Raw genomic sequence first — 25,445 nt, forward strand, 5'->3', positions numbered from 1 at the left:
CTGAACAGAAGAGGACCCAGAACGGACCCCTGAGGGACACCACAGCTCATGGATTCATAGCTGCCAATCGGAACTAAATAACTCCAGCCTTCGAAAGAGGACCTGAACCAGTTTAGGACGGTTCCAGAAGGTCCAGCCCAGTTTTCCAGCCTGTGCAGCAGGAAGTTGTGATCCAGCAGCACTCAGATCCAGCAGAACCAGGACCGATACTATTCATAAAACTATTTTTCATATTTCTGTTAGATCAGAGTTTTCATTTTGCTGCTTGTTGTTTTTGATTCTGCTGCTCCAACTGGACCCAGTTTAAAGATCTACCAGAACCTCAGCAGAACCTGTGACTGAAATGATGAAGTTGCAGCCGGCGGAGCGTTCAGGACCGTTTATTGGACCCAGTACACAAGAAGTCAGCAGTAGAAACACAGGAGGGGAACCGAAGCCTGTACAGACCAGATCCATCAGAACCAGAGGCAGAACCTTACAGAACAGAACCAGCCTCATAGCAAAAATAGACTTTATCTTCAGATACAAAACAAACACAACAACCAAAGAAAATCACTAAGTTCTGGTCGGTCCACAGACAGCGATATGTGAGGGAACCATGCAAAGAGTCCGATCCGACCCGGTTCTGGTTCATGCAGCGTCCCAATGCTCCGGCCAAACTGGAGCATCACAGAAATACAAAAAAACACAGAGCAGAGAACAGAAGCAGTCTGGGTCAGAACCAGAACCTCGTCTGGGTCTGCAGGATCTACAGAACCTCATCTGAACCAGACCCAGAGTCTGTAGGATCTACAGAACCTCGTATGGGTTAGAATCAGTCTGCATGATCTACAGAACCTCGTCTGAATCAGAACCAGAGTCTGCAGGATCTACAGAACCTCGTCTGGGTTAGACTCTGTAGGATCCGGACCGGACCAGTTCTGCTGCAGCGACTCCAGAGGAAACAGATCGACCCGGAACATGAGCAGAACATTAGAGAACATTTACACAGAGTCTGAAGAACAGTGACGCCCCAGAACCCTGAGAGGTCCGGGTCCAGAACCAGCTTTATAAAAGTTCTATCTACAGAAAACCAAGCGGGTCGAGCGGTTCTGGTCAAGCCTTGTGTTGATGCGAATTTAAAGCCCTTTTTACGGATCTTTAGGAGAACAGAAAGAATGAAGGCAACAGAACCGTGCTGCATTCAGGGTGTAACGATTGTTTACGAAAAGCAGATTGTCTCAGAACCAGAACCAGCACCGGACAGAGGTGGGTGTGGCTTCGTTGGGTCTCCACGACAACAGCGTCTTCGTGCCAGTCCTTTTCTTTCTCTCCTTCATCGCCGTGGAGCCAACAGAGTTTTTGGGTTTCCACGATCAGAACCGAGCGGCTCAGATTCTGGGTTTAAATTTCTGGAGAGTCGGTCTCAGTGTCCGTATCCGTCGGGGAACGGCAGCCCGGCGCCGCATGGCTCTCCGCCCTCCAGCAGGTAGGGGGCGCCGTCGTCGTAGTGGGTCAGCGGCACCGTGTCGTCGTCCAGGCCTGGCAGGCCGTCCGGACCCGGCAGGCCGTCCGGGTCGGCCTTTAGGTTGGGCCGCTGGTTGTCGGGGAAAGCCATGGAGAACAGAGCCTCCGGGTCGCAGACGAACTTATAAACATACCGCTCCCCGGCAACCTGGAGTAAACAAACAACAAACGTTTACTCACTGAAAGACTGAAAACAAACAGAACCAGAACCAGACTGTGGGTTTAAAACACAAACAGTTGAATCTCTAATTATTCTGAATTCTTAATTTATATTTAACCAACAGGTTTTATAAACTGTTATTTTACAGATTTTCACTGTTTTGTTAAATTAGAGAAAATAGATAAAGTATTCATTTACATGTTGACTAAAAACTGGTCTAAACTGTAAATAACATTAAAAAATCATTAATATCAAAAAGTAATGCATCCTCTTGCAGTGTTTGACCAGTTTATTGTTATTTTAGAAATGTATTTAAAGTAATTAATTAAGTAACTACTAAGTAATTAAATATTTGAGAACTCACAATTCGTTTGCAAATGTAAATTAATTAAACAATTTTTCCAATTTAAAAGAATCTAAATATTGTGGTTATTTTTAGTCTATTTTGGGAATTTTAATATGTTCATTAAAAAATACATCATTATAAATATCCCTGTTTTGTTATTTTAGAAATGTATTTAAAGTTTCATCAATTACGGGCGGACTCTTCCGCTGCTCTTACTGACTTAAGTGACATCTTACACAAATTTGAGAACTCCCATGCTAATGCTGCGGTTATAGTAGCTGGTGACTTTAACAAATGCAATCTTAAAACTGTTATTCCCAACTACTATCAGCACATTAAAAACCCTACTAGAGGAGCATATTTTCTGGATCATTGTTACAGCAATGTAAAGTCTGCTTATCGGTCTAGCCTCAGACCATCTTTTGGAAAATCTGATCACTCCTCTGTACTCCTTCTTCCTACCTACACACAGAGGAGTAGACAATCAAAGCCAGCTCTATGGACTGTCCAGTGCTGGACAAAAGAGAGTGACATTAAACTACAAGGGTGCTTTGATGCTACAGACTGGTCTGTGTTTCATTCAGAGGATTTGGATGAATACTGTGAAGCAGTCACTGGGTATATTGAATTTTGTATTGACTGTTGTATTCCTAAGAGGGTAATTAAAAGACATGCTAGTCAGAACCCTTGGTTTAATGCTGATGTAAACATGAAAATTCAACAGCGGAATGTGGCTTTTAAATCTGGCGATGCTGTTGCTTATAAGCTATCCAGATATTCTCTGGAACGAGCCATAAAAGCCGCAAAGCATGCCTATGGGCTCAAGATAGAGGGACATTTCACACAAGGGATCCACAACGCATGTGGAGGGGCTTGAGCTCCATCACCTCCTGGAACCCTAACGGGGGATCCGCTGTGATCTTTGACCCCACTTTGCCTAACAAACTTAATCAGTTTTATTGCCGCTTTGAAACTGAGGACATTGAACCCGCTGTTTTTCCTGCTTGTAATCTGCAGAGTGGTCAAGGCTTTACTGTCCTCCAGGAGGACGTCCAGAGGGTTCTGGCTAGGACTAAGGTTAGGAAGGCCCCTGGTCCAGATCACATTCCTCCACGAGTTCTTAAACTGTGTTCTGGGCAACTTGCTCCTGTTTTGACAGATGTTTTCAATATGTCACTTAGACACTGTACTGTTCCCCTCAGTTTCAAGAGGTCAATCATAATTCCAGTGCCCAAGAAGACACCTGTGACATGTCTGAACGACTATCGGCCAGTAGCTCTCACATCTGTTCTCATGAAAACCTTCGAGCGGTTGGTGCTAGAATATATCAAAGATCAGATACCTTTGTCTATGGATCCAATGCAGTTTGCATACAGACAAAACAGAAGTGTTGTGGACGCTACTTCCTTTGCTTTGAAATCTGTCTATAAGCATCTTGACAAAGGGAAATCATATGCGAGAATGCTTTTTATAGATTATAGTTCAGCTTTTAACTCGATGGTCCCATTAAAGCTCATTCACAAGCTGAAATCTCTTGAACTAGATGATAGCATTTGCAAGTGGATCTTAAATTTTTTAACTTGTAGACCACAAAAGGTCAAAATCAATGGTTGCATTTCTGATGAGCTATGTGTCAGTACTGGTTCCCTGCAGGGATGTATCTTAAGCCCATTATTGTTTACTTTGTATACACATGACTGTGTAGCATCTCATGAGAATAATGTGATAATCAAATATGCAGATGATACAACCATCATTGGACTTATCAGTTCAAACGATGAATCACATTACGAGAAGAGGTAGGGAAAGTTGTTCGCTGGAGTAAAGAAAACAACTTGCTTTTAAACACTTCAAAAACTTGTGAGCTGGTCATTGATTTCTGTCACAAGAGAACCCATCTGCCCATCACAATTCAGGACACTCAGGTGCAGATTGTTGAAAATTGTAAATTCTTGGGTGTCACTCTTTCAACTAACCTGAGCTGGAACCTAAATACTACCAGCATTGCTAAGAAGGCAAGACAACGCCTTTTCTTCTTGTGTAAACTTAGAAAATTTACCCAAAATACAAAGATTCTTTTAAACTTGTATTATTGTGTAACTGAAACTGTGCTAACCAGCTCTTTTATTGTGTGGTTTGGTAATCTCACTCTGAAAGAAAAGAAGGTTCTGGACAAAGTGGTTCGCTCAGCCAGAAGGACCATCGGCTGCACTTTGCTGCTCCTGGAGGCCACATATAAAGTGAGACTTTTACACCGGGCTTTACAGATAGTAAATGATTCTTCAGGCCATCCTGCCAGGGCCATGTTTGACGTCCTTCCCTCAGGGAAAAGATATCGGTCAATTAAGTGCACCACGTCTCGTCATTGTAAGAGCTTCTTCCCACAAGTTGTGATGATTTTAAATAATGCACCTTGATTCTAACATTTTTTTTTTTAATGAACTATTTATTGGATCTTAGTACCTTATTTCTTAAGTATTGTATGTGGCATTTGTTCCCTGTTCTTTTTACTGTCCTATTTTCTCCTGTATTTGTTGTTTTTAGATGTTGACAATGCACTTGAGCTTCTTGCACCTCTTTCCAATGTGGTTTTATACTGCAAATGGCAAATAAACTGAACTGAATTAAATAAAAAAATAAATATCTGTGAAACTGCAATTCATTTGGACTTTAATAGACTTGCTATGTAGAAAATCTATTTTTAATAAGGCTCTTAAAACCTAAATTTATTGTTATTTACAGTCGACTTTGGTAATTTTATTGATATTACTGGTTTATTTCAGAACCATGGCCACTGTCACCACCATCTTTGGAGTGTTTAATATCTGGAATATTTTGACTTCATGTCTGTAAAAGTGTGATTTCTGTTTGAGAATCTTTGACTTCAGGGTTGTAAAGTCTGATTCACAGATATTCTCTAGGTTTAGGGTTGAAAACAGTAATTTAGACGAGCCCACAGACTGTTCTATCTGCTGGTTCTGGTTCTGGTTGTAACCCTGAGAACAGGTAGAGTATAATATAAAGTGACGTGCCTTTACCTTCTGCATGATGCCCTTCTCATAGTAGTAGCGCAGCGAGCGGCTCAGCTTGTCGTAGTTCATGGCTGGTCGGTTCTTCTGGATCCCCCAGCGACGGGCCACCTGGAGACAGAACCGGGTCAGAACCTCCACCCCAGAATAACAGAACAAAGATCTGGTCTGACTGGACCCACCTCCTCCGGCTCGATCAGCTTGAACTCCATCCCGCGGCCCGTCCAGGAGATGAAGTGTCCGTTAGCCGGGTCGTCCAGCAGGGTGACCAGGAACTGCCAGAGCTGCAGAGAACCACGGCGCTGGTAGGGAGGTCCGTCCCGGAACACCGACACTTCCTGTTTCACTTTAGCTGAGGGAAGAAAAAAAACGATCAAGCTCTGGTCATCAGGAGGAGACCACAGCTGTAACCTCATTTTTATTACTATAATATTTAAATCTGACCTTCTAGCCTCTCAGGAACCACACATGTGTCGTCAAAGTAGAGCTGAGCTTCTCTGTCGAAGGAGAAACCTGAAGAACAACAAGAAGAACCGTTAATCACACGTTCTGGTTAAACTTTATCTACAGCGATGTAATATAAAGTATCTGCCCCCTTCTCAAATTCTTATTTTGTTGATATTCTCTCCACTTTAATGTTTAAAATCATCAAACTAATATCAAAGAGAACCAAAACAAACACAAAATATTGTTTTTAAATGATTAATATTTTTTTATTAAGGAATAAAAAATATCCAAAGCTTCCTTATTCATTTGTGAAATCCAAATTAATTTGCAAATGTACAATAATTCAACAAAAAATGTTCTAAACAATCTATATTTTATGCTTATTTATTGTCTGTTTTGGGAACTTTATTGATATTTTGTTATATTTTAGGAATACAAAAAAATTGTAAAATTACTTCTTTTTTAAAAATAATGTACCACGGTCAGTTTTGCATTAGATTCATTTTGCATGTACTATTATTATTTTAGAAATTTATTTAAAGTAACAACTTGAACATGAACGTTTCATCTATTAAATATATATATTTGTGAATCGCAAATAATTTGCAAACGTACATTGATTTAATGAAATAATTTTACCCTTTAAAAATCTATATTTTATGGTTATTTATAGTCTGTTTTGGGAACTTTGATATTTTTGTGTATTTCACAAATACAAAAAAAATGGTCAATTCAAATGGTTTATTAGTTTATTAGAGAAGAGAAAAAAACATTAAAATTTGATTAAAAACGGATCCTGGAGGTTTTTCTGTTTGGTTTGTTTCTTCTTAAGTTTTTTTTATCAGTTTCCAAACAGCTGGTTTAGTTTCAGTCTTCTTCTGCTCGTTTATTTCAGCCAACAGAAAACACAGCGCCCCCTAATGACCACACAGGTAATAGAAATTAATTGATTCATGTTTTATTTTGCTGACAGATTCTCTTCCTCAGCTGCTCCGAGTCAGGAGGTAAAACCTGGATACCTGTCAGACCTAAAGGTGAACCTGGACCAGGTAAAGGTGAACCTGGGTTACCTGTCCTAAGGTGACTTACTGTCGTGGCTGTTGTGGTAGAAGCCCCGCCCCCTGCCGAAGGATGACTGACAGTTAGGCACTTCTGGAAGCAGAGCAGACAGACGGAGGATAAATTCATTTTCTGATATAAACATCTGGACTGAAGGTTTTCTGAGCTTTGATCGGTCTGAGCTCAGTTGACCTGCAGACGGGTTTTAATAGACATGGAGTCCTTAAAAAAAATCACCAAAATTACACCATTTATCAGAAAAAGAAACCGTTAAAACAGAAAAAATCTACAAAGTTTCAGCTTTCAGACAGTTTTCAACCCAATCCTGTGTGATGCTGTTAAGTCTGAAAAATGTAACAAATCTAAGCTTAAAATTGTGATATTTAATCAAATCACTTGATTCTACATCTTGTTTAAAAATTCACCAAAAATCTCCAGTTTATCTAAAGAGATTCTGTAAAAAAAAAAAAAAAAAAAAAAAAAATCTGTTATTCTTGACAGAAGCAGAGACTAAAGAATGACCCAGCTCTGACCAACAGTCGTGATGAGAATTCAGGGAGTTTTCAGTTGAACCGCAGGCAGTGTAGAGAAATAAATTTAACCTCCTGAAGCCTCCTTATTCTGTTATTATGAGACCCAAACAACTCACTGAATAACTGACAAAATAATGTTTAATGTCTTGAAGTGACTCTAAAGAAAGTATTCGCTCCACATTCAGATGATCTTCACACATCATCAGAATATTTCTGAAAATCATTTTTAAAAATTTGTCCAAATCATACAGAATTGCCAAAATTTTAACCAAATTCTGCCTCTAGAGTAAAATCATCTCAAAGTTGGGTTTAAACTGAGACGTTCTTCTGATAAACTAACGTTCTCCAAACATTCAGACGTCATGTCGTTCGATGACATCGGAGTTTAACGGCCGTAAGAAGCTAAGAGGAGTTACCATTACTTCACTGAGCAGAAGGAATCTCAGAACGAGAAGTGAAAGCAGAGAACCGGAGGAAAAAGAACGTTATAGCTGGAGAACAGCCGGAGAACAGCTGGAGAGTGGGCGGAGGATCAGAGTGGATTTAAACCGACAGCAGCTCTGAAGGTTAGCAGTCCTCAGTTTATACACTAGAAAAGTCTGGAGTCAGCCTTTCAACACCATTAGCTAACACAATGTAGCATTAGAACACAGGAGTGATGGTTGCTGGAAATGTTCCTCTGTACCTCTATGGAGATATTCCATTAAAAATCAGCTGTTTCCAGCTACAATAGTCATTTACCACATTAACAATGTCTACACTGCATTTATCATTCATTTAATGCTATCTTCACTCAAAAAAATACATAATTTTCTTTCAGAAATAAGGACATTTCTAAGTGACCCAAACTTTTGAATGATAGTTTATGTGCGTCTATTTTATGTATGTAGCTTTTCTGACAGCTTCACATTTACTTAAAATGATAGAAAAGTGTTGAACTAAAGTAGAACCTATAGATTCTCTCTTTTCATAGAGCTTCAACATGAAAACCACAGCATTTGGTTTAGCAACAAAGCAGCAGCAGCAACACACACATTCTGGTCTCCATGTGAAATGGGGACCAGATGCTTTTCTTTCGAAAATAAGGACATTTCTAATTGACCCCAAACTTTTCAACGGTAGTGTACATAAGTTAAAGCTGCTCTTTTTTAGTTAAAGTTGCTCTATAATAGTTAAAGTTGCTCTATAATAGTTAAAGTTGCTCTATATTAGTTAAAGTTGCTCTATATTAGTTAAAGTTGCTCTGTATTAGTTAAAGTTGCTCTATAATAAAGTTGCTCTATAATAAAGTTGCGCTATATTAGTTAAAGTTGACCTACTCGAGCGTTGAAATGTTTGACCACCGTCCTCTATGACCCGTTTCTGCCTCACAGACCATCTTTCAGCTCTGAGTTGTTCTGCCGGCGTTAGAATCTCAGTGAGGCGTCAGAACAAACACAGACATTCCTCCTGAGGCTCACCGGAGTCGAAGCAGAAGTCTCTGGGCTCCTGCTTGATGCTCATGAAGCTGGCCTGGCGCTGGGGGACCGGACCCGGGGGTCCCACCGGACCCGGGGGGCCCATGGCCGGGACGCCCTGCTCACTGTACCGAGGGTCCACCAGCTCCTGCTTGAAGCCCTGAGGAGGTCCAACCAGAGGCTCCGACATCTGCCGGTGGTACGGGGGCCGGCCGTCCCGGGACAGGCCGCCGCTGGGGGGCAGGAAGTGGGGACGGACCGGGGCGTCGGAGGGCGGGAAGGGAAGGCAAGGTTCTGACATCTGCCTCTGGAACCTGGAGGAGGATGGGAAAGACGTGAAACATCTGGAGCCAGAGGGAACTTACGATCAGGGAGAGGACATCTTTAAAAGAAATAACTATTTATCAGGGAGACAAACTGTAAAAACTGCAAAAACAGTCCTTCAAACAGTCTCTAGAATCAGAAAATATGGAAAAATAAACCAGATTCTGAACTAATTGAGTCAGACGTCTGGTTCCATCTGGAGAATTTATCAAATCTGAACATAAAATCATGATATTTCTTTAAAATCATTCTCAAATCAATCAAAATCACAGAATTTACCAAAAATAAACCAAATTTGGCAAAATAAATCTGAAGTCTAGAGACAGATAATGTAAAAACTTTTTTAAAAAAGTCCTTCAAACGATCTTTAAAATCATCAAATATGGAAAAATAAACCAAATTCTGAACTAATGGTCTCAGACGTTTGTTCCATCTGGAGAATTAAACAAATCTGAACATAAAATCATGATAGTTCATTAAAATAATTTTTAAATTAAACCAAAATCACAAAAATAAACCAACTTTTGCAAAAAAAAAAAAAAAAACCACTACCTTGAAATCTAGAAACAGAAGCTGTAAAAACAGAAAAAATCTGCTGATGTTCAGCTTTCAGACGGTCCTTGAACTCATCATGTGTGATGTTTGGTTCCATCTGGAGAATTTATCAAATCTGGACTTAAATGCAGGATATTTATTTAAAAATCATTTCCAAATCAAAAAAGAAATCACAAAATAAAAATCCAGAAGCAGAGACTGAAAACTATAAAAAAAATGATGTGATTTTTACATTTTAAATGAGTTCTAGAAGGAATCGTGGTTCTTTGAGGAAAACGAACCAAATCTGAGCCTAAAATGATTATTAATTACTTCATTCCATGTCTACGTTTTAAAAATCACCAGAATGACTCCATTTATCAGAACCAGAACCTGTGACATCACTAAACATCCGTCTGATCTTAAATCCGAACATCCACCTCTCCTTTACAGACAGCTACAGGTAAGCAGCTCACCTGTGCTCAGGTGTGAAGCTGCCTCCATCCTGGCTGGCGGGGGGGCCGGGCACGGCGAACAGCGGGCTGTGGACCTGCTGGAGGTTCTGCTGGAGGTTCTGCTGGAGGTTCTGCTGGAGGTTCTGCTGGAGGTTCTGGCCGCCGCTCGCTGTGGTTGGCTGCTGAACATGCACCTGATGTGGCCCCGCGCTCTGATTGGCTACATGGGGGTGTGGGGGCAGAGTCTGCTCGCTCAGGGGGTGCGTCACCGTGGCAACGCAGGGGGAGACCGGCGTGGAGGGCGGAGTTAATGGCTTGAACCCAGAGCCGGGCTTCCTGTCGCAGGCACTAAAGAGCAAAACACCCAGTTATTAAATAGAATTATTAAAATAAAAACACCAGGCACTGAGGATGGAAACACCCAGTTATTAAATATTAACCCTCGTATCGTCCTGCAGGTCAAATTGACCCGTTTTAAAGTTTGAAAATGGGAAAAAAATATATATATTTTCACAGTGAAACTTCTGATTTCCACATTTTCCACATTTTTGGGAAATCTTTGAACATTTCTTGGTGGAAAAAACGAAATGCTAAAAATGTTTCTTTTTTTTTTAGGATTTTTTTGGAAGATTTTTACTCACTTTTTAAAAATATTTACAAGAATTTTCTTGCCAAATGTGTTGTTTTTTTTTTTTTTTTAAATAAAACTTATAAGGGAAACTTTTAAGGAATTATTGGAATTTTCCTCCTGAAGGTTTTGCAAATTTTCAGAAATTTGGAGATTTTTTTTGCTAAATTTTGGGATTTTTTTCAGACAAAGAAACAATATTTTTTGGTGCCCGTAAATGAAGACAACAGGAGGGTTAATTATAATTATTGAAATAAAAACATCATCACCTAATTATGCTGATTACATGGTTTGATCTACAGGAAGTTCTAGTGAAGGTATTGAAGGAGGAATAAAACTAGTAGTACTTTAATTGGACCGTACCTTTAAAACTAGAACTCGTTTATCAGAAAGTGGAAAAAAACTTTGACACTGAAACTTTCTGGTTGGAAAACACTATTAATCCTTCAAACTACATGTACTCAGCCACAAAGTAATACTTTCAGTGGAATAAACCTTTAAAACTACAGGTACTTGGACAGAATGTGGTAATTTGGTGGAGTTTAGTTAATTAAAACTACTCCTCAAGCTTCATGAAGCCTCATGGGGCCTCCTCAAGCTTCATGAAGCCTCATGGGGCCTCCTCAAGCTTCATGAAGCCTCATGGGGCCTCCTCAAGCTTCATGAAGCCTCATGGGGCCTCCTCAAGCTTCATGAAGCCTCATGGGGCCTCCTCAAGCTTCATGAAGCCTCATGGGGCCTCCTCAAGCTTCATGAAGCCTCATGGGGCCTCCTCAAGCTTCATGAAGCCTCATGGGGCCTCCTCAAGCTTCATGAAGCCTCATGGGGCCTCCTCAAGCTTCATGAAGCCTCATGGGGCCTCCTCAAGCTTCATGAAGCCTCATGGGGCCTCCTCAAGCTTCATGAAGCCTCATGGGGCCTCCTCAAGCTTCGTGACGCCTCCTGAGGCCTCCTCAAGCTTTGTGAAGCCTCCTGAAGCTTGCTGAATCTGGACCTGTGGGCTCTGATCTGAGCTGCTACCTGTAGCTGTAAAGGCACTTCTCCCCGTAGTTCATGGGACTTCGGTCCTGACGGCAGGGAGACAGATCTTTGGAAGGAGGAAGCTCTCGCTTGATCTTGGAGGGCGGCGGGCCATGAAACATCACTGAGGAGGAACAGAAGAAGGAGAAACATCACTGAGGAGGAACAGAAGAAGAAACATCTCAGAGGATCAGCTGATCTTCTGACCACGTTCTGACAGACTTTCTGATGCTCTCAGAACCATGAATCTCGATAATCTCATGATCTTCTGAAACCATTACACTCAGCTTCCGAGGCGCCACATTAGAGCCGAAACCGGATCCGAGCAGTAAATCAGCTGATGGACTGGTCGGCGTGCACGTGAGCTGGTCGGCGTGCACGTGAGCTGGTCGGCGTGCACGTGAGCTGGTCGGCGTGCACGGCGAGGCTAATGGAGCTAATGGGAGATCAGCATCTGGTCTCCTGAGGAGGTTCAAAGGTTCTGGTCCAACTGGATCAAACCAACAAACCAGAAACCTGAAACACAACCATCTCCAAGACTCCAGGAGTAACATCTGCTGAAGGAAACGTCTGATCTCCAGGAGACGTCTGTCTTTAATTTAAGGGTTTCTGGAGTTTAATGTTTAACGTCAAATTGAGCAGAAAACAAAGATCTGGTGTCAGAAAGAACCATCAGTCGAAGCTCTGAACAGTTAAAGGAGCATTAATCAGGATTTGAATGAATAAAAACAACCGTGATGTTAAAACATTCACAGAACGTAGGGAAACAAAAACTTCTCCAACATGGTTCCAAACTCGACTAACATCATCAGATTAGTTAAATCTCACGTTAGAACTCCTTTTTTCAAAACAAAAAGTCTAGTAATTCATCCAGAAAGGTTCTAAACTCGTTTAAAATCATCGACTCAGATCACATTAAGTAGATCTCGGCTTCATCAACTGTTCTCTTTGGTTTTCTCCTCATTTTTTGGTATTTTTTGGTTTGTTTTTTAAGCTCAGATGATTTGCTGGAAGGGAAACCCTCAGAGAAGAAGGATTTTTATTTATTTAGTAAAGAAAAGCCTCTTGGCTGTTTTCCTCCACAAACTAATCTGAGATCAAACAGGTTCCATTACACTGTAAAGCTTTATATTAGAATTAAACTTTTAGATGGTTTTATGGTAGCTTGTTTTGGTTTTTAGCATTTCTTAAAGAAACAGATTTTTTGTTTGTTCGATTGTGAACATTAGAACTCCTTATTTCAAAACAATGTGACTTGAAAAAAATCCTTGATGCGTCTCCAACATGGTTCCACACTCAAGCAAACTCATCAAACTAAGTAAATCTGACGGTAGAACTCCTTATTTCAAAACAAAACATCTTGAAATTCATCTGAATTGGTTTAATTAATCCAAAATGATAAAATTAAGTAAATCTAATGTTAGAACTCCTTAATTCAAAACAAAAAGTCTTGAAATTCATGTAAAATGGTTCCAAATTCATCTAAAATTGTCAAAAAAAAGTAAATCTGACGTTAAAACTCCTTATTTCAAAACATAACTTGAAAAATGTTCAAGTCTGAAAACATCTCCAAAATGGCTACAAACTTGACTAAAATCATCAAATTTCTTGAAAAAGTCTTGAAATTTATCTAAAATGGTTCTAAACTCGTCTAAATGATAAAATTAAGTAAATGTGATGTTGGAACTCATTATTTCAAAACAAAATGACTTTAAAAATGTTCGGAAAGTCTTGAACTTCATCTGAAACGGTGCAGAATGAAGATGTGAAGCTGCCTGTCAACAGACTGAGTGGTTTAAATAAAGTTGAACTGGATAAATCAGACGTCTCCTGTAGATCAGAGGAAATCACAACCATGTGAGTCTCTGAGGCCAAAACCAGAAATCAGCAGCACAAAGTTCTGATCTGGAGGTTTCCATCAGAGGAGACAGAATCCAAACTACTGATCTGACAGACGTGATGCTGATTTAACAACATCTAGTGCACCGAGTTCATCTCAACATATCGCCTCAGAGATGGAAGGAAATGTTTAAAAGTGTAGAATCCAGCAGCTGGACAACAGACGGTCCATTAGATGAAACCAACAGCTGACCAGAGAACGTTTCCTGATGGTCCTAAAGTCTTTTTATATCACAGAAACATCTCAGCAGGGTTCCTCCACCATCCTGCAGCACAAGGTCAACCTGACCAAACACCAAGGAAACCTGAACCAGAACTTCAGTCCAAACATCGACTTAAAACCACTCAGGAACCTCAGAAACCTCCATAGACCAACAACTGAGCAGATAAACGCTTCACAACCAAGAAACTACCTGAAGAAGCTGTTAGATATAAAACCGTCGGCAATTAAGTTTAAAAAAAAAAAAAAAAAAAAAAGATTTAGTTGATTTTTAAATGTAGTTTGGACAAAATCAGGCCTTAAAAACTCTTTCCATCCTCCTCTACGACTGTAAACTGAAGTTTCTTTGGTTTCTTTCCTCCTCTATGGCTGTAAACTGAAGTTTTTAGGGTTTCTTTCCTCCTCTACGGCTGTAAACTGAAGTTTTTAGGGTTTCTTTCCTCCTCTACGACTGTAAACTGAAGTTTTTAGGGTTTCTTTCCTCCTCTATGGCTGTAAACTGAAGTTTTTAGGGTTTCTTTCCTCCTCTACGACTGTAAACTGAAGTTTTTAGGGTTTCTTTCCTCCTCTACGACTGTAAACTGAAGTTTTTAGGGTTTCTTTCCTCCTCTACGACTGTAAACTGAAGTTTTTAGGGTTTCTTTCCTCCTCTACGACTGTAAACTGAAGTTTTTAGGGTTTCTTTCCTCCTCTACGGCTGTAAACTGAAGTTTTTAGGGTTTCTTTCCTCCTCTGCGACTGTAAACTGAAGTTTTTAGGGTTTCTTTCCTCCTCTACGACTGTAAACTGAAGTTTTTAGGGTTTCTTTCCTCCTCTACGACTGTAAACTGAAGTTTTTAGGGTTTCTTTCCTCCTCTACGGCTGTAAACTGAAGTTTTTAGGGTTTCTTTCCTCCTCTACGGCTGTAAACTGAAGTTTTTAGGGTTTCTTTCCTCTTCTACGACTGTAAACTGAAGTTTTTAGGGTTTCTTTCCTCCTCTACGGCTGTAAACTGAAGTTTTTAGGGTTTCTTTCCTCCTCTATGGCTGTAAACTGAAGTTTTTAGGGTTTCTTTCCTCCTCTACGACTGTAAACTGAAGTTTTTAGGGTTTCTTTCCTCCTCTACGGCTGTAAACTGAAGTTTTTAGGGTTTCTTTCCTCCTCTACGACTGTAAACTGAAGTTTTTAGGGTTTCTTTCCTCCTCTACGACTGTAAACTGAAGTTTTTAGGGTTTCTTTCCTCCTCTACGACTGTAAACTGAAGTTTTTAGGGTTTCTTTCCTCCTCTATGACTGTAAACTGAAGTTTTTAGGGTTTCTTTCCTCCTCTATGGCTGTAAACTGAAGTTTTTAGGGTTTCTTTCCTCCTCTGCGACTGTAAACTGAAGTTTTTAGGGTTTCTTTCCTCCTCTACGGCTGTAAACTGAAGTTTTTAGGGTTTCTTTCCTCCTCTACGACTGTAAACTGAAGTTTTTAGGGTTTCTTTCCTCCTCTACGGCTGTTAAACTGAAGTTTTTAGGGTTTCTTTCCTCCTCTACGACGGTAAACTGAAGTTTTTAGGGTTTCTTTCCTCTCTATACGGCTGTAAACTGAAGTTTTTAGGGTTTCTTTCCTCCTCTACGGCTGTAAACTGAAGTTTTTAGGGTTTCTTTCCTCTTCTACGACTGTAAACTGAAGTTTTTAGGGTTTCTTTCCTCCTCTATGGCTGTAAACTGAAGTTTTTAGGGTTTCTTTCCTCCTCTACGACTGTAAACTGAAGTTTTTAGGGTTTCTTTCCTCCTCTACGGCTGTAAACTGAAGTTTTTAGGGTTTCTTTCCTCCTCTGCGACTGTAAACTGAAGTTTTTAGGGTTTCTTTCCTCCTCTGTGGCTGTAAACTGGAATTTCTTTGGTTTCTTTCCTCCTCTATGGCTGTAAACTGGAGTTTCTTTGGTTTCTTTCCTCCTCTATGGCTGTAAACTGGAGTTTTTCGGGTCTGATTTGGGGTTTAATGCAGCAGAGTTGAGCAGCAGCAGTCTGAGAGCAGTAAAGTGTGAAATGAGATTAGAGGCTGGGCTCATGTGATGCCAACCGGCTGATTACACTCAGAATGGAGGAGGAGGCCGACACAAAGACCGGAGTCAGGAGTCTGAGAAAACTACCCACAAACTGAGCTGTTTCCTGGTAACGAGCGCTGAAACCTGCTGAGAAAAACCCAACACAAGTCAGAAAACGACATTTACCAGAGCTGCACACATTTATCAGACGTTATCTGAGAAAATGCTTCAAAAAATTACCAAAATTATGTTAATTATTAAAACCAAAATCTGTAAAAAAGAAAAAATGATCAGATTTTATACTTTAAGATGATCCTAACACTGATCCTGAGTCCTGTAGAGTTTTATCAGGAAAAATAACCAAATTTGAGCATAAAATGAGGATCTTTCATCACATTTACTCATTATAGAAACATCTAAATTCTGTGATTTCATCTTCTTAAATGTGAATATTTTCTGATTTCTTTCCTCCTCTAAACTGCAGATCTCTCTTTTTTTGGTAAATCTTCTCTGAAACTTGCTGTTAAAAACAGAATCTGGAGATACTCACAGCTGTCCGACTGGAAATCTGGAACAAACTGTTCGTCGTCGGGAACCTGAGCTGTGGACAAACAGAAATATTTAACTGAGAACAGCCAGAAAACATGGTAGGAATGAAATATTAAACTGAAAACATACAGAAAACATGGTAGGAGAGAGAGAAGAAGCCGTCAGCAGGTTATCAGGTCAGAACTTTGCTCTAAATAGCAGAAACTGGTCGTTCTCATCAGTTAATGTGTAAACTGGAACTATTTCATCCTGTTAAACATTTAAGAAACGTTCCTTCTTATTCATCCCACTGACATCATTTTTACACATTTAATCTCCTCAATCCCAAAACTGACAAGTAAAACATATAAAGAGACTAAAAATAAGAAGAAAAACTCAAATAAAATAAGAAAAACTCTTGAAATGTTCAGCTTTCAGACGGTTTCTGCACGAATCCTGTCTGGAAAAGAACCAAATCCAAGCTTAAAAACCTGAAAATTCATCAGGATTTCTTCCACACATCCCATAGTTTAAAACTCGTCAAAATTAAATTCAGCATTCTGTAAAAAAAATAAAAATTCTGCAGTTTCTGCTGCAGCTAAGAAGCTAAAAGTGACTCAGCTGAGACCAAAACTCAGGAGACAAAAATTCGGAGAGTTTTTGTTTGAACTGCGACCGGAGAGATGAAAAAGTTAAATATCTGCAGGATGTCGACTCATTTTAGCCGCAAATTATTTGATTTCAGCAGTTTTTTTTTCTTCTTTTTTCAGCTGGATTTACTCGTGTCGTTCAAATATTCAGATTAAACCCTAAAAATATGATTTAAATACTATTTTTAATTATCACTGCTGTTAGGCTTTTTATGGATTGTATTCATGTAAAAATTTAAATCCTTTTTTAAGGGTTTAATCTTTAATATTTAAAGACTCGTAAATCCAACTGAAAAAGGTGGAAATTTCTCCAATTCTTGATTTTGCAAAGTTAAATAAAGCTGGAATCAACTAATTTGTCTCATTTCTCTTAATTTTTTGTCTTTTTTATGTCTTATTTTTCTCTTTTTGCATCTCATTTTTCTAATGTTGACAAATTTTTCCTTTTTTTCCCCAGTTTCTTTGGTTTTGTGTTTTCTAATCGTTTTGTTTTTCCTATTTTGTGTCTTATTTTTCTCATTTTTCTCATCTTGACTCATTTTTCCTGGTTTGTTTTTCTCATTTTAATCAGTTTCTTTGCTTTTATATTTAGTTTTTCTAATTGTTTTGTTTTATTTTTCTTATTTTGTGTCTCAGTTTTTTTAATTGTCTAATTTTTCTTAATTTTTGTCTTTTTTTAATGTATAATAGATAAAAAGCCTGAGACCCAACAGCTGTGATAATTATGGAGATTAATCTGAATAAACTCAAATTGAAGATGTGATTCTACAAAAGCCTTTATATTGGCTTTTTTTTTTAAATTTTACATTATTAGTAAAATCTGTGGAGTCTTGGAAAAATATCAGACGTGTTATTTCCTGTTTTTTCCTCTTTTTTTCTAAATAAACATGGAAAGAAATTTAACTTTTTGTCTTTTTGTTCTGGACACAAAATAAAATACAAACAGGAAACAAGACTTTGAAAGACGAGACACAAAACGAAAAATTCAAAAACACAAAAAGATAAAACATGAAGTAAACTCAAAAAACAAAACAGACAATGAATTGAAACTAAACAATTAGAAAAACTAAACACAAAACCAGGAAACCAAGAAACTGGAAAAATGAGTCAAGATGAGGAAAATGAGATGCAAAAAGAGAAAAACAAGATATGAAAAAATACAAAAAAACTAAGAAAAATAAAAAAACAAAAAACTAAATAGAAAAACTAAATACAAAATCAAAGAAACTGGTTAAAATAAGAAAAACAAACCAGGAAAAATGAGAAAAACGTGGCATAAAAAAGACAAAAAATTAAGAAAAATGAGACAATAAAAAAGTGAGACACAAAATAAGAAAAACCTCAAAACAGAATAGGAAAAATGAGACATTCCTGACATGAAAAATTAAGAAAACTGTCTTTGGTCTTCTCTGGTTTCTGTCGTTCTAACTGCGTCCGACTGACAGGAGATATTTCGGACGTGAAAAATAAAAACAAAAACCAAAAAAAACCCCATCGTTCTGACGGAGTTCTCTCCTTCTGAATTGCTTTAACCCTCTGATGCATAATCTGGGTCAAAAGTGACCCAAATCCAATGGAAAATGGGAATCTCCTGATGTGGTCTACCTTCAGCGATCCAGATCTCCTGCAGCTGGCTGAGGTCCTGGAAGAGTTCTGGAACAAAAAGAACAAAAAACGTTCAGCTAAAGATCTAGAGGAGTTCTGGAGGACCAGGTAAAGATCTAGAGGAGTTCTGGAGGACCAGGTAAAGATCTAGAGGAGTTCTGGAGGACCAGGTAAAGATCTAGAGGAGTTCTGGAGGACCAGGTAAAGATCTAGAGGAGTTCTGGAGGACCAGGTAAAGATCTAGAGGAGTTCTGGAGGACCAGGTCTAGAGGAGTTCTGGAGGACCAGGTGAAGCTCGGATCCTCCGGCTGCAGATTTAATGGTCTGGTTTCGTACCTTCGGTGTCCTGGGCGAGCTCCGTGTCCACGAACTTCCTCTTCAGAGGCCTCAGAGGAGCTTCGTCCAGCCGGGACTTGTTCTGGAGGAAGGAGGAGAATCATGAGAAGAGAAGAGCAGAACGTCCAGCCAGACAGAGCAGGAGAACGCTGAGAAGACTTACGCTGGGCGGGACCATGAAGGGGACCTGCTGGTCGTAGAATCCGTCCATGTTTGTGGCGGGAGGGGAGGAATCGCTGCAGAGCGACGGAGCTGGGATGAACCCTGGAGCACTGAGGAGAACCACAGCGTTTAGAGGGCGAGCTCTGACCAAAATACCATAAAAAATAAACAAAAATACATTCATTATTACACAAAGAAACGGTAAAAACTGAAAAAAATGATCAGATGATCCTAACACGGATCCTGTGTAACAAACAGTTCAGTCAGGAAAAATAATCAAATCTGAGCTTAAAATCAGAATATTTCATCAAAACAGAAGTCAGAAAACTGATCTGGAACCACAAGAACCGACATTTACCAGAGCTGCACACATTTATCAGACGTGATCACAGAAAATGATTTTAAAAATGACCAAAATTACATTAAGTATTACAGAAAGAATCTGTGAAAACAGAAAAAATGATCAGGTTTCATACTTTCAGACGATCCTTGAACTGATCCTGTGTGATGTAGAGTTTTATCAGGAAAAATAACCCAATCTGAGCTAAAAATCGTGAGATTTCATCAGTAGCATCGACACAAATGAAGAATGTTTGGTGAAAGGTTCAGCAGGTCCAGTTGTTCTCAGTTAGAAAGTATTAAATTAGTCTAAATTCTCTGATTCCAGCTCTTTTAATGTGAACATTTTATGGTTTTTTTTCCCTGTGACAGAAACCTGCAGATCTTTGGACTAAACCAGACGTTTGACGACATTTTTCACTATTTTCTGACATTTTACAGCTGAAGAACAAATAAATTAACTGATAAAGTAACTGAAAATGAAAGTAATTGTTAGATATAAAACAGTAATTGTGCAATTAAGTTGAAAAAATACAGATTTTGTTGGTTTTAGCTGCTGTTTGGACAAAATCAATTAAAAACTGGACTCCAGCAATCAGATGATGTAAACAGTCGCTATGGCAACAGATAATCACAGCCGTTTATTAACAGACATCCATTCTGATCATTGATTAACCAGTTTGGGTGTTTTATTGAAGAAGAAAGTCTAAATTTAACCTTAAAAAATCTCCATTGTGAATATTTTCTGTTCTTTGATCTCCTCTGTGACAGAAAACTGCAGATGTTTGGATGAAACAAGACATTTAAGGACATTTTTCACTATTTTCTGACGTTTTATAGCCAAACAATTAATAAGTTCATTAAAAAGTAACTGATAATGAAAATAACTGTTAGATATAATCTCAAATTAAGGATGAATTAAATTAAAGAGCCCCTGTTTTGATTATTTATTAACCAAAAAAACTGGAAAAAAATCTAAATTTAACCTAAAAAAATCTTCACTGTGATATTTTCTGTTTTTTTCCTGTCTTAAAAATTACATTAAACTGAAAATATTTGTACAAAACAAGACATTTATCATCTTTATAATCAATCACCGGCTGTTCTCATCATTAAATCATCAGTTTGAGGGAATTTTTCAGAAAAATCTTTGACTCCAGCTGGAAAAATTAGAATATTTTCTGCTTTCTTTCCTCCTGAACATCAACATTTAGTCATTCAATCAATAAATTCATCTTTTATCAGCGTAAATGTTGAATATTTTCAGGCTGCAGCTTCTTAATTTGATGCTTTTCTACATTTTATGAGACACAGAACTGCATCAGCCGTCAGACTTTAAATTAATCCTCAATGCTTTTATCTGGTCGTCAGCTGAAGGAACATCTTCAGGTTCCTAAGCGTTTATCAGACGTTACCTGAAAAAAATGTTTTAAAAATTAGCAAAATTCTGTTAATCATTAGAGCTAGAAGCTGTAAAAACAAAAAAAAAAAGATCAGATTTTATAGCTTCAGATGATTCTAACACTAAACCTGTGTGACAAACAGTTCAGTCAGGAAAAATAACCAAAAACAATATAAAAAATGACCTAAATTACACTAATTAAATGTGTAAAAACAGAAAAAATGATCAGATTTTATACTTTCAGATGATCCTAACACTGATCCTGTGTGACGTAGAGTTTTATTAGGAAAAATAACCAAAGTTAACTTTGAAAATCAGGATATTTCATCAAAATCAAACAAGAAACATCTAAATTCTGTGATTTCAGCTCTTTAACCCTGCTGTCGTCCTGCGGGTCAAACTGACCCGTTTTAAAGTTTGAAAATGTGGAAAAAAATATATTTTCACAGTGAAACTTCCACATTTTCAACATTTTTGGGAAATCTTTGAACATTTTTTGGTGGAAAAAAAGAAATGTTAAAACAAAGTTTCTTTAAGACCATTCACATAAAAATCAACCAAAATCCAACAAATTTCACTGGATTTTGGTTGATTTTTATGTGAATGGTCTTAAAGAAACTATTAGAAGTTTTACTGATATATATGGAATCACTTTAGATATTTTTAGGATTTTGGGGGGGAAGATTTTTACTCATTTTAAAAAAATATTTAAAATTTTAATATTTTTTGAGTTTTTGTTTCTTGCCAAATTTGGGGATTTTTTTTTTTTTTTTAAATAAAACTTTTAAGGGGAATTTTTAAGGTATTTTTGGAATTTCATTACAGAAGATTTTGGAACTTTTTTATAAATTTGGGGAATTTTTTTGCAGAATTTTTGGGTTTTTTCAGACGAGGAAACAATATTTTTTGGTGCCTGTGAATGAAGACAACAGGAGGGTTAAATGTGAATATTTTCTGCTTTCTTTCCTGCCTCTGTGATACTGCAGATCTTTGGACCAAACAGGACATTTTCCAGCATTTTATGGCCCAAACAGCTGAGTTTCCTCCAGTAACGGGGAGTTCAGCTCTAAACGTGCTGCTGCCAGCGTCCTGCTCTCTTTAACCCACTAACTGAGCTCCAGTGGACTGATGGAAGCCTTATGTAAGCTCCTCTCACCGGCCATCTGCTGCTCTCCACTATAATCAGCTCGGAGATGTTAGCAGAGACTTGGAGAGATGCTTCCCACTCTGCAGGATCTGAAGGGCCAATCGGGGAGCAGATTACTGGCGTGTGGAAGCAAGACGGTGTGAACTTTAAACAGTAATGACTCACATTCTGTCTGTTAATGGATGACGGACCAAGACGAGCTGCTGGACAATAATTAGAGACGAGGAAAACCCTCCAGGAAACTTTAAAGTCACTTTACTGAGTTGCTAGAAGGAGGCCAGCAGGATTTATTCATCTAAAACATCAGAGAAATGACATTAAATCACCTTAAAATTACTGAAACTGGTTAAAATGTGAACTAAAAGTGACTTAAAATACAAACAGCCTCATTTCTTCTCACCCTGCTTCATCTAATGACACCTTTTTACTGCCTTCTCTGTTCTGAGCAGCAGCTTGTGACACGTTTAAAGAAGGAAAAGTACAACTACAGAGAGCAACACGGTCCCTGAAAACGGAATATAAAGAAACAAACAGCCGGATTTATGTCTATAAATATAAAGACTCTAGCATGAAAAGCACAACCTCTGCTGCCTGTAAACACTTTAAACTGTTAATAAAGTTCATTAATCACACACAGCTGGTAAATTAAGGCAAACAGGAGGAGCGGATGGATTTAAATGTGGAGCAAAACTGACTTTATGACCAGAAAACATATTTTAACCAACCACGGATCATTTCCTCTGATTCTGTCAACCTTGCGCCGCCTTTTACACACCAACTGCCTTATCATTATTCTCTAAAATCAAAGATACATGAGATAAAATAGAAGCTCCGCACATTTCAAACCACAGATCCAGAGCTGGGATTAAACTCAGAGGAAAAACAAAGTGCGACACGGTCCCTAAACGCACCAAAGACGAGACAAACTCTGGCACAGAGTGGAAAAACTAACAAAATGTGTTTAAATATCAGCTAAAAGTCACTTTATTATCATAAACAAACCCTTTTACCAACAATTATCTCCTTATCCTGCTTTAATTTAATAACATGCTGTTTTTCTGCTTTGATTTTTCTCCGTGGAGCAGCTTCTGGTACATTTTACGCATGAGCTGAGCGCACAGATCGGAGCTGAAACACGGTTAAACAGCAGGTATGTGCGCGTTCAAACAGAGCACAAGTGAGTTTATTATCAAAAAGGACCTCCCACTGAACTTTTTTGACCCAACAAATGTTCATGTCTCGTGTCCGGTTGACCTTGTGCTCCATTTTACGCATGAATTGCGCGCAAACACAAAAACAGGCTAAAATGAGGCGAGCTGCCAGCAGGAGAATGAAGACAAGCTACTGAATGTTTCCACTCAGCAGCTGTTTACTGCTTCTTATCTCGTCTCACTTACATCAGATCCGCGTGTGTCATAATAACAAACTTCATGGCACAGTTGATGCGTAAAATGCGCCTTTTACGCATCAACTGTGCCATGAAGTTTGTTATCCTCAGCACTAACAGCCATGATAAACGGCAGCAGCTTCAACTGCTGTGATTAAACTGAGGAGAAATAACAAATCAAAGTGCGCCACGGACCCTAAACGCACCAAACAGCTTCAGGAACCAAACAAAGTCGAACTTGGATCCACTTTTCTCGCTGCGTCAACAAAACGTTCACGGTTAAACTTTTATCCGGTGCTGGTTTGTGTTGGGGGGGTAGGTGGGGTAGGAGGGGTAGGAGGGTGGGGGGCAGCTCACCCGACACCCCCCTCCTCCCCGCCCCTCCCCCACCCTCCCTTGTTTTTCTCAATGAAGTGAAACTCGATCCGAGGTGAGAAAAAAGCGACGCGTCCATTCATAAAAAACACAAACAGTCGCCAGAACGCGCTGATCCACGCAGCCTACATCCACGCAGGATACAGAAACGCGTCCCCACTCCGAGCGCCGCGTCCCTTCAACGATTTAAAATGGTTGCCAAAGTAAATGTGTTTAAATAAGATGGCGTTCGGAGCACCGTGAACATTCCGGTAAAATCAACTTCTGACTTAAAGCAGCGGCGGCTCACCTGGTGGCTGTGTGGAAACGTCCTCTGCGTGGGAATAGCGTGTAGAAATATCCACGGAGCGCAGAGCGGACTGGTGTTGTCTCCTCTGACTCTCACTACTCCACTGACTCTCCGCTCTCGGCCCGCTCCGGTTTTCCTCCGGGCTGCGGCGGGGCTCGGAGACGCGCTCCGGTTGGTGGAGCCGCTCTGTCCGTCAGCCCGACGGACCAATCAGAATCATGCTCATGACTTATGCATGAGGCTCCTCTCGGCCAATCAGCGCGCAGCAGAGGCCTATTTTTATGAATGGCTGAGTTTCATTCACAGTTTGAGCTGCAGTTAAAGGGCCAGCAGTGGAAATGTACCGAGGACGGATTACTGAGCAGCCTTCACTCCTCTGGACTCCAAATCACTGCAATTAGTGACGCAGAAACCATCCAGGATTAACTCACTGTGATGGAGTGAGTCCAGATTAAACTGCTGCTGATGCGTTCAGGGACACAAAGATATAAACTCAGTGGATCCAACCTGACAAACATCTGAGCTGAACATGGACTGGTGTGAAGTTTTGCAGATGAAGAAAGATTACATTACATTAGATAATAGATGCTTTATTCCCAGGTTCCAGCAGGATCCACAGACAAAAAGAGAAAAAAGCTTTAACTCTCCTGTCGTCCTCATTTACAGGCACCAAAAAATATTGTTTCCTTGTCTGAAAAAAAATTCAAAAAATCTGCAAAAAAATTCCCCAGATTTCTGAAAATTTGCAAAACCTTCAAGAAGAAAATTCCAATAATTCCTTAAAAGTTTTATTTTTTTTAAAAAATTTCCCCAAAATTGGCAAGAAAATTCTTGTAAATGTTTTCAAAAAATGAGAAAAATCTTCCAAAAAAATCCTAAAAATATCTAAAGTGATTCCATATATATCAGTAAAACTTCTAATATTTTCTTAAGAACAATCACATAAAAATCAACCAAAATCCAGTGAAATTTGCTGGATTTTGGTTGATTTTTTGTGAATGTTCTTAAGAAACATTTTTAACATTTCTTTTTTTTTCACCAAAAAATGTTCAAAAATGGGTTCTTTTTGTTTTGTTTCATGACGTTTGTCTCATGTTTGCCATTTCATGTCTCATTTTTATAGTTTTTTTTTTGTCTGACTTTTGTCATTTCTCTCATGTTTTGTAATTTTGTGTTTGTTTGTTGTCTCATTTTTTGGTCTCATTTTTGTCATGTTTTGTCTTGTTTTTTTTGTCTTTTTTTGTCATTTGTCTCATGTTTTTGTTGTTTTGTTTCCCAAAAGTGTTGAAAATGTGGACATCAGAAGTTTCACTGTGAAAATATAGATTGTTTCCACATTTTCAAACTTTAAAACGGGTCAATTTGACCAGCAGGACGACACGAGGGTTAAAGATCTCAAGAACCAACATGAACTCACAGATGTGGAAGGACTAAAAACTGGACTTTCTCCTACAGATGGACACAGATTTATAGAACAGAATACAGGGAGTCCCTAAAGTCTGGACACAGGAAATCATGAACTAGAATGTTTTTGCCTCCTTGTATTAAGACTAAAAACTGGTAAAAAATGATTTAAAATATATGTATGAAAGGGG

General features: G+C 38.9%; 1 protein-coding gene across 3 annotated transcripts; it reads right to left on the reverse strand.

Moving 5' to 3' along the window:
* Nucleotides 1-364: 364 nt before the first annotated feature.
* Nucleotides 365-24,005, reverse strand: etv5a (ETS variant transcription factor 5a). Of its 3 annotated transcripts, none has more exons than XM_055015299.1 (13): nucleotides 23,851-24,005; nucleotides 18,913-19,021; nucleotides 18,750-18,831; nucleotides 18,414-18,461; nucleotides 16,181-16,231; nucleotides 11,499-11,622; nucleotides 9,872-10,198; nucleotides 8,541-8,851; nucleotides 6,578-6,640; nucleotides 5,486-5,554; nucleotides 5,224-5,393; nucleotides 5,051-5,152; nucleotides 365-1,654 (listed from the first exon to the last, which is right to left on the reverse strand). In XM_055015299.1, the coding sequence occupies exons 2-13, from the start codon at nucleotides 18,958-18,960 to the stop codon at nucleotides 1,406-1,408; spliced, it is 1,644 nt and encodes a 547-aa protein (XP_054871274.1). In that variant the 5' UTR covers nucleotides 18,961-19,021; nucleotides 23,851-24,005; the 3' UTR covers nucleotides 365-1,405. The 3 variants fall into 3 exon arrangements, with proteins under 3 accessions (XP_054871274.1, XP_054871272.1, XP_054871273.1); XM_055015297.1 differs by having other exon boundaries at nucleotides 5,045-5,152; XM_055015298.1 differs by having other exon boundaries at nucleotides 5,045-5,152; nucleotides 18,913-19,054; nucleotides 23,851-23,995.
* Between the last annotated feature and the right edge of the window lie 1,440 nt (nucleotides 24,006-25,445).

The sequence above is a fragment of the Amphiprion ocellaris genome, chromosome 11, assembly GCF_022539595.1.
Source record: "Amphiprion ocellaris isolate individual 3 ecotype Okinawa chromosome 11, ASM2253959v1, whole genome shotgun sequence".
In the NCBI taxonomy this organism is placed as follows: Eukaryota; Metazoa; Chordata; class Actinopteri; family Pomacentridae; genus Amphiprion; species Amphiprion ocellaris.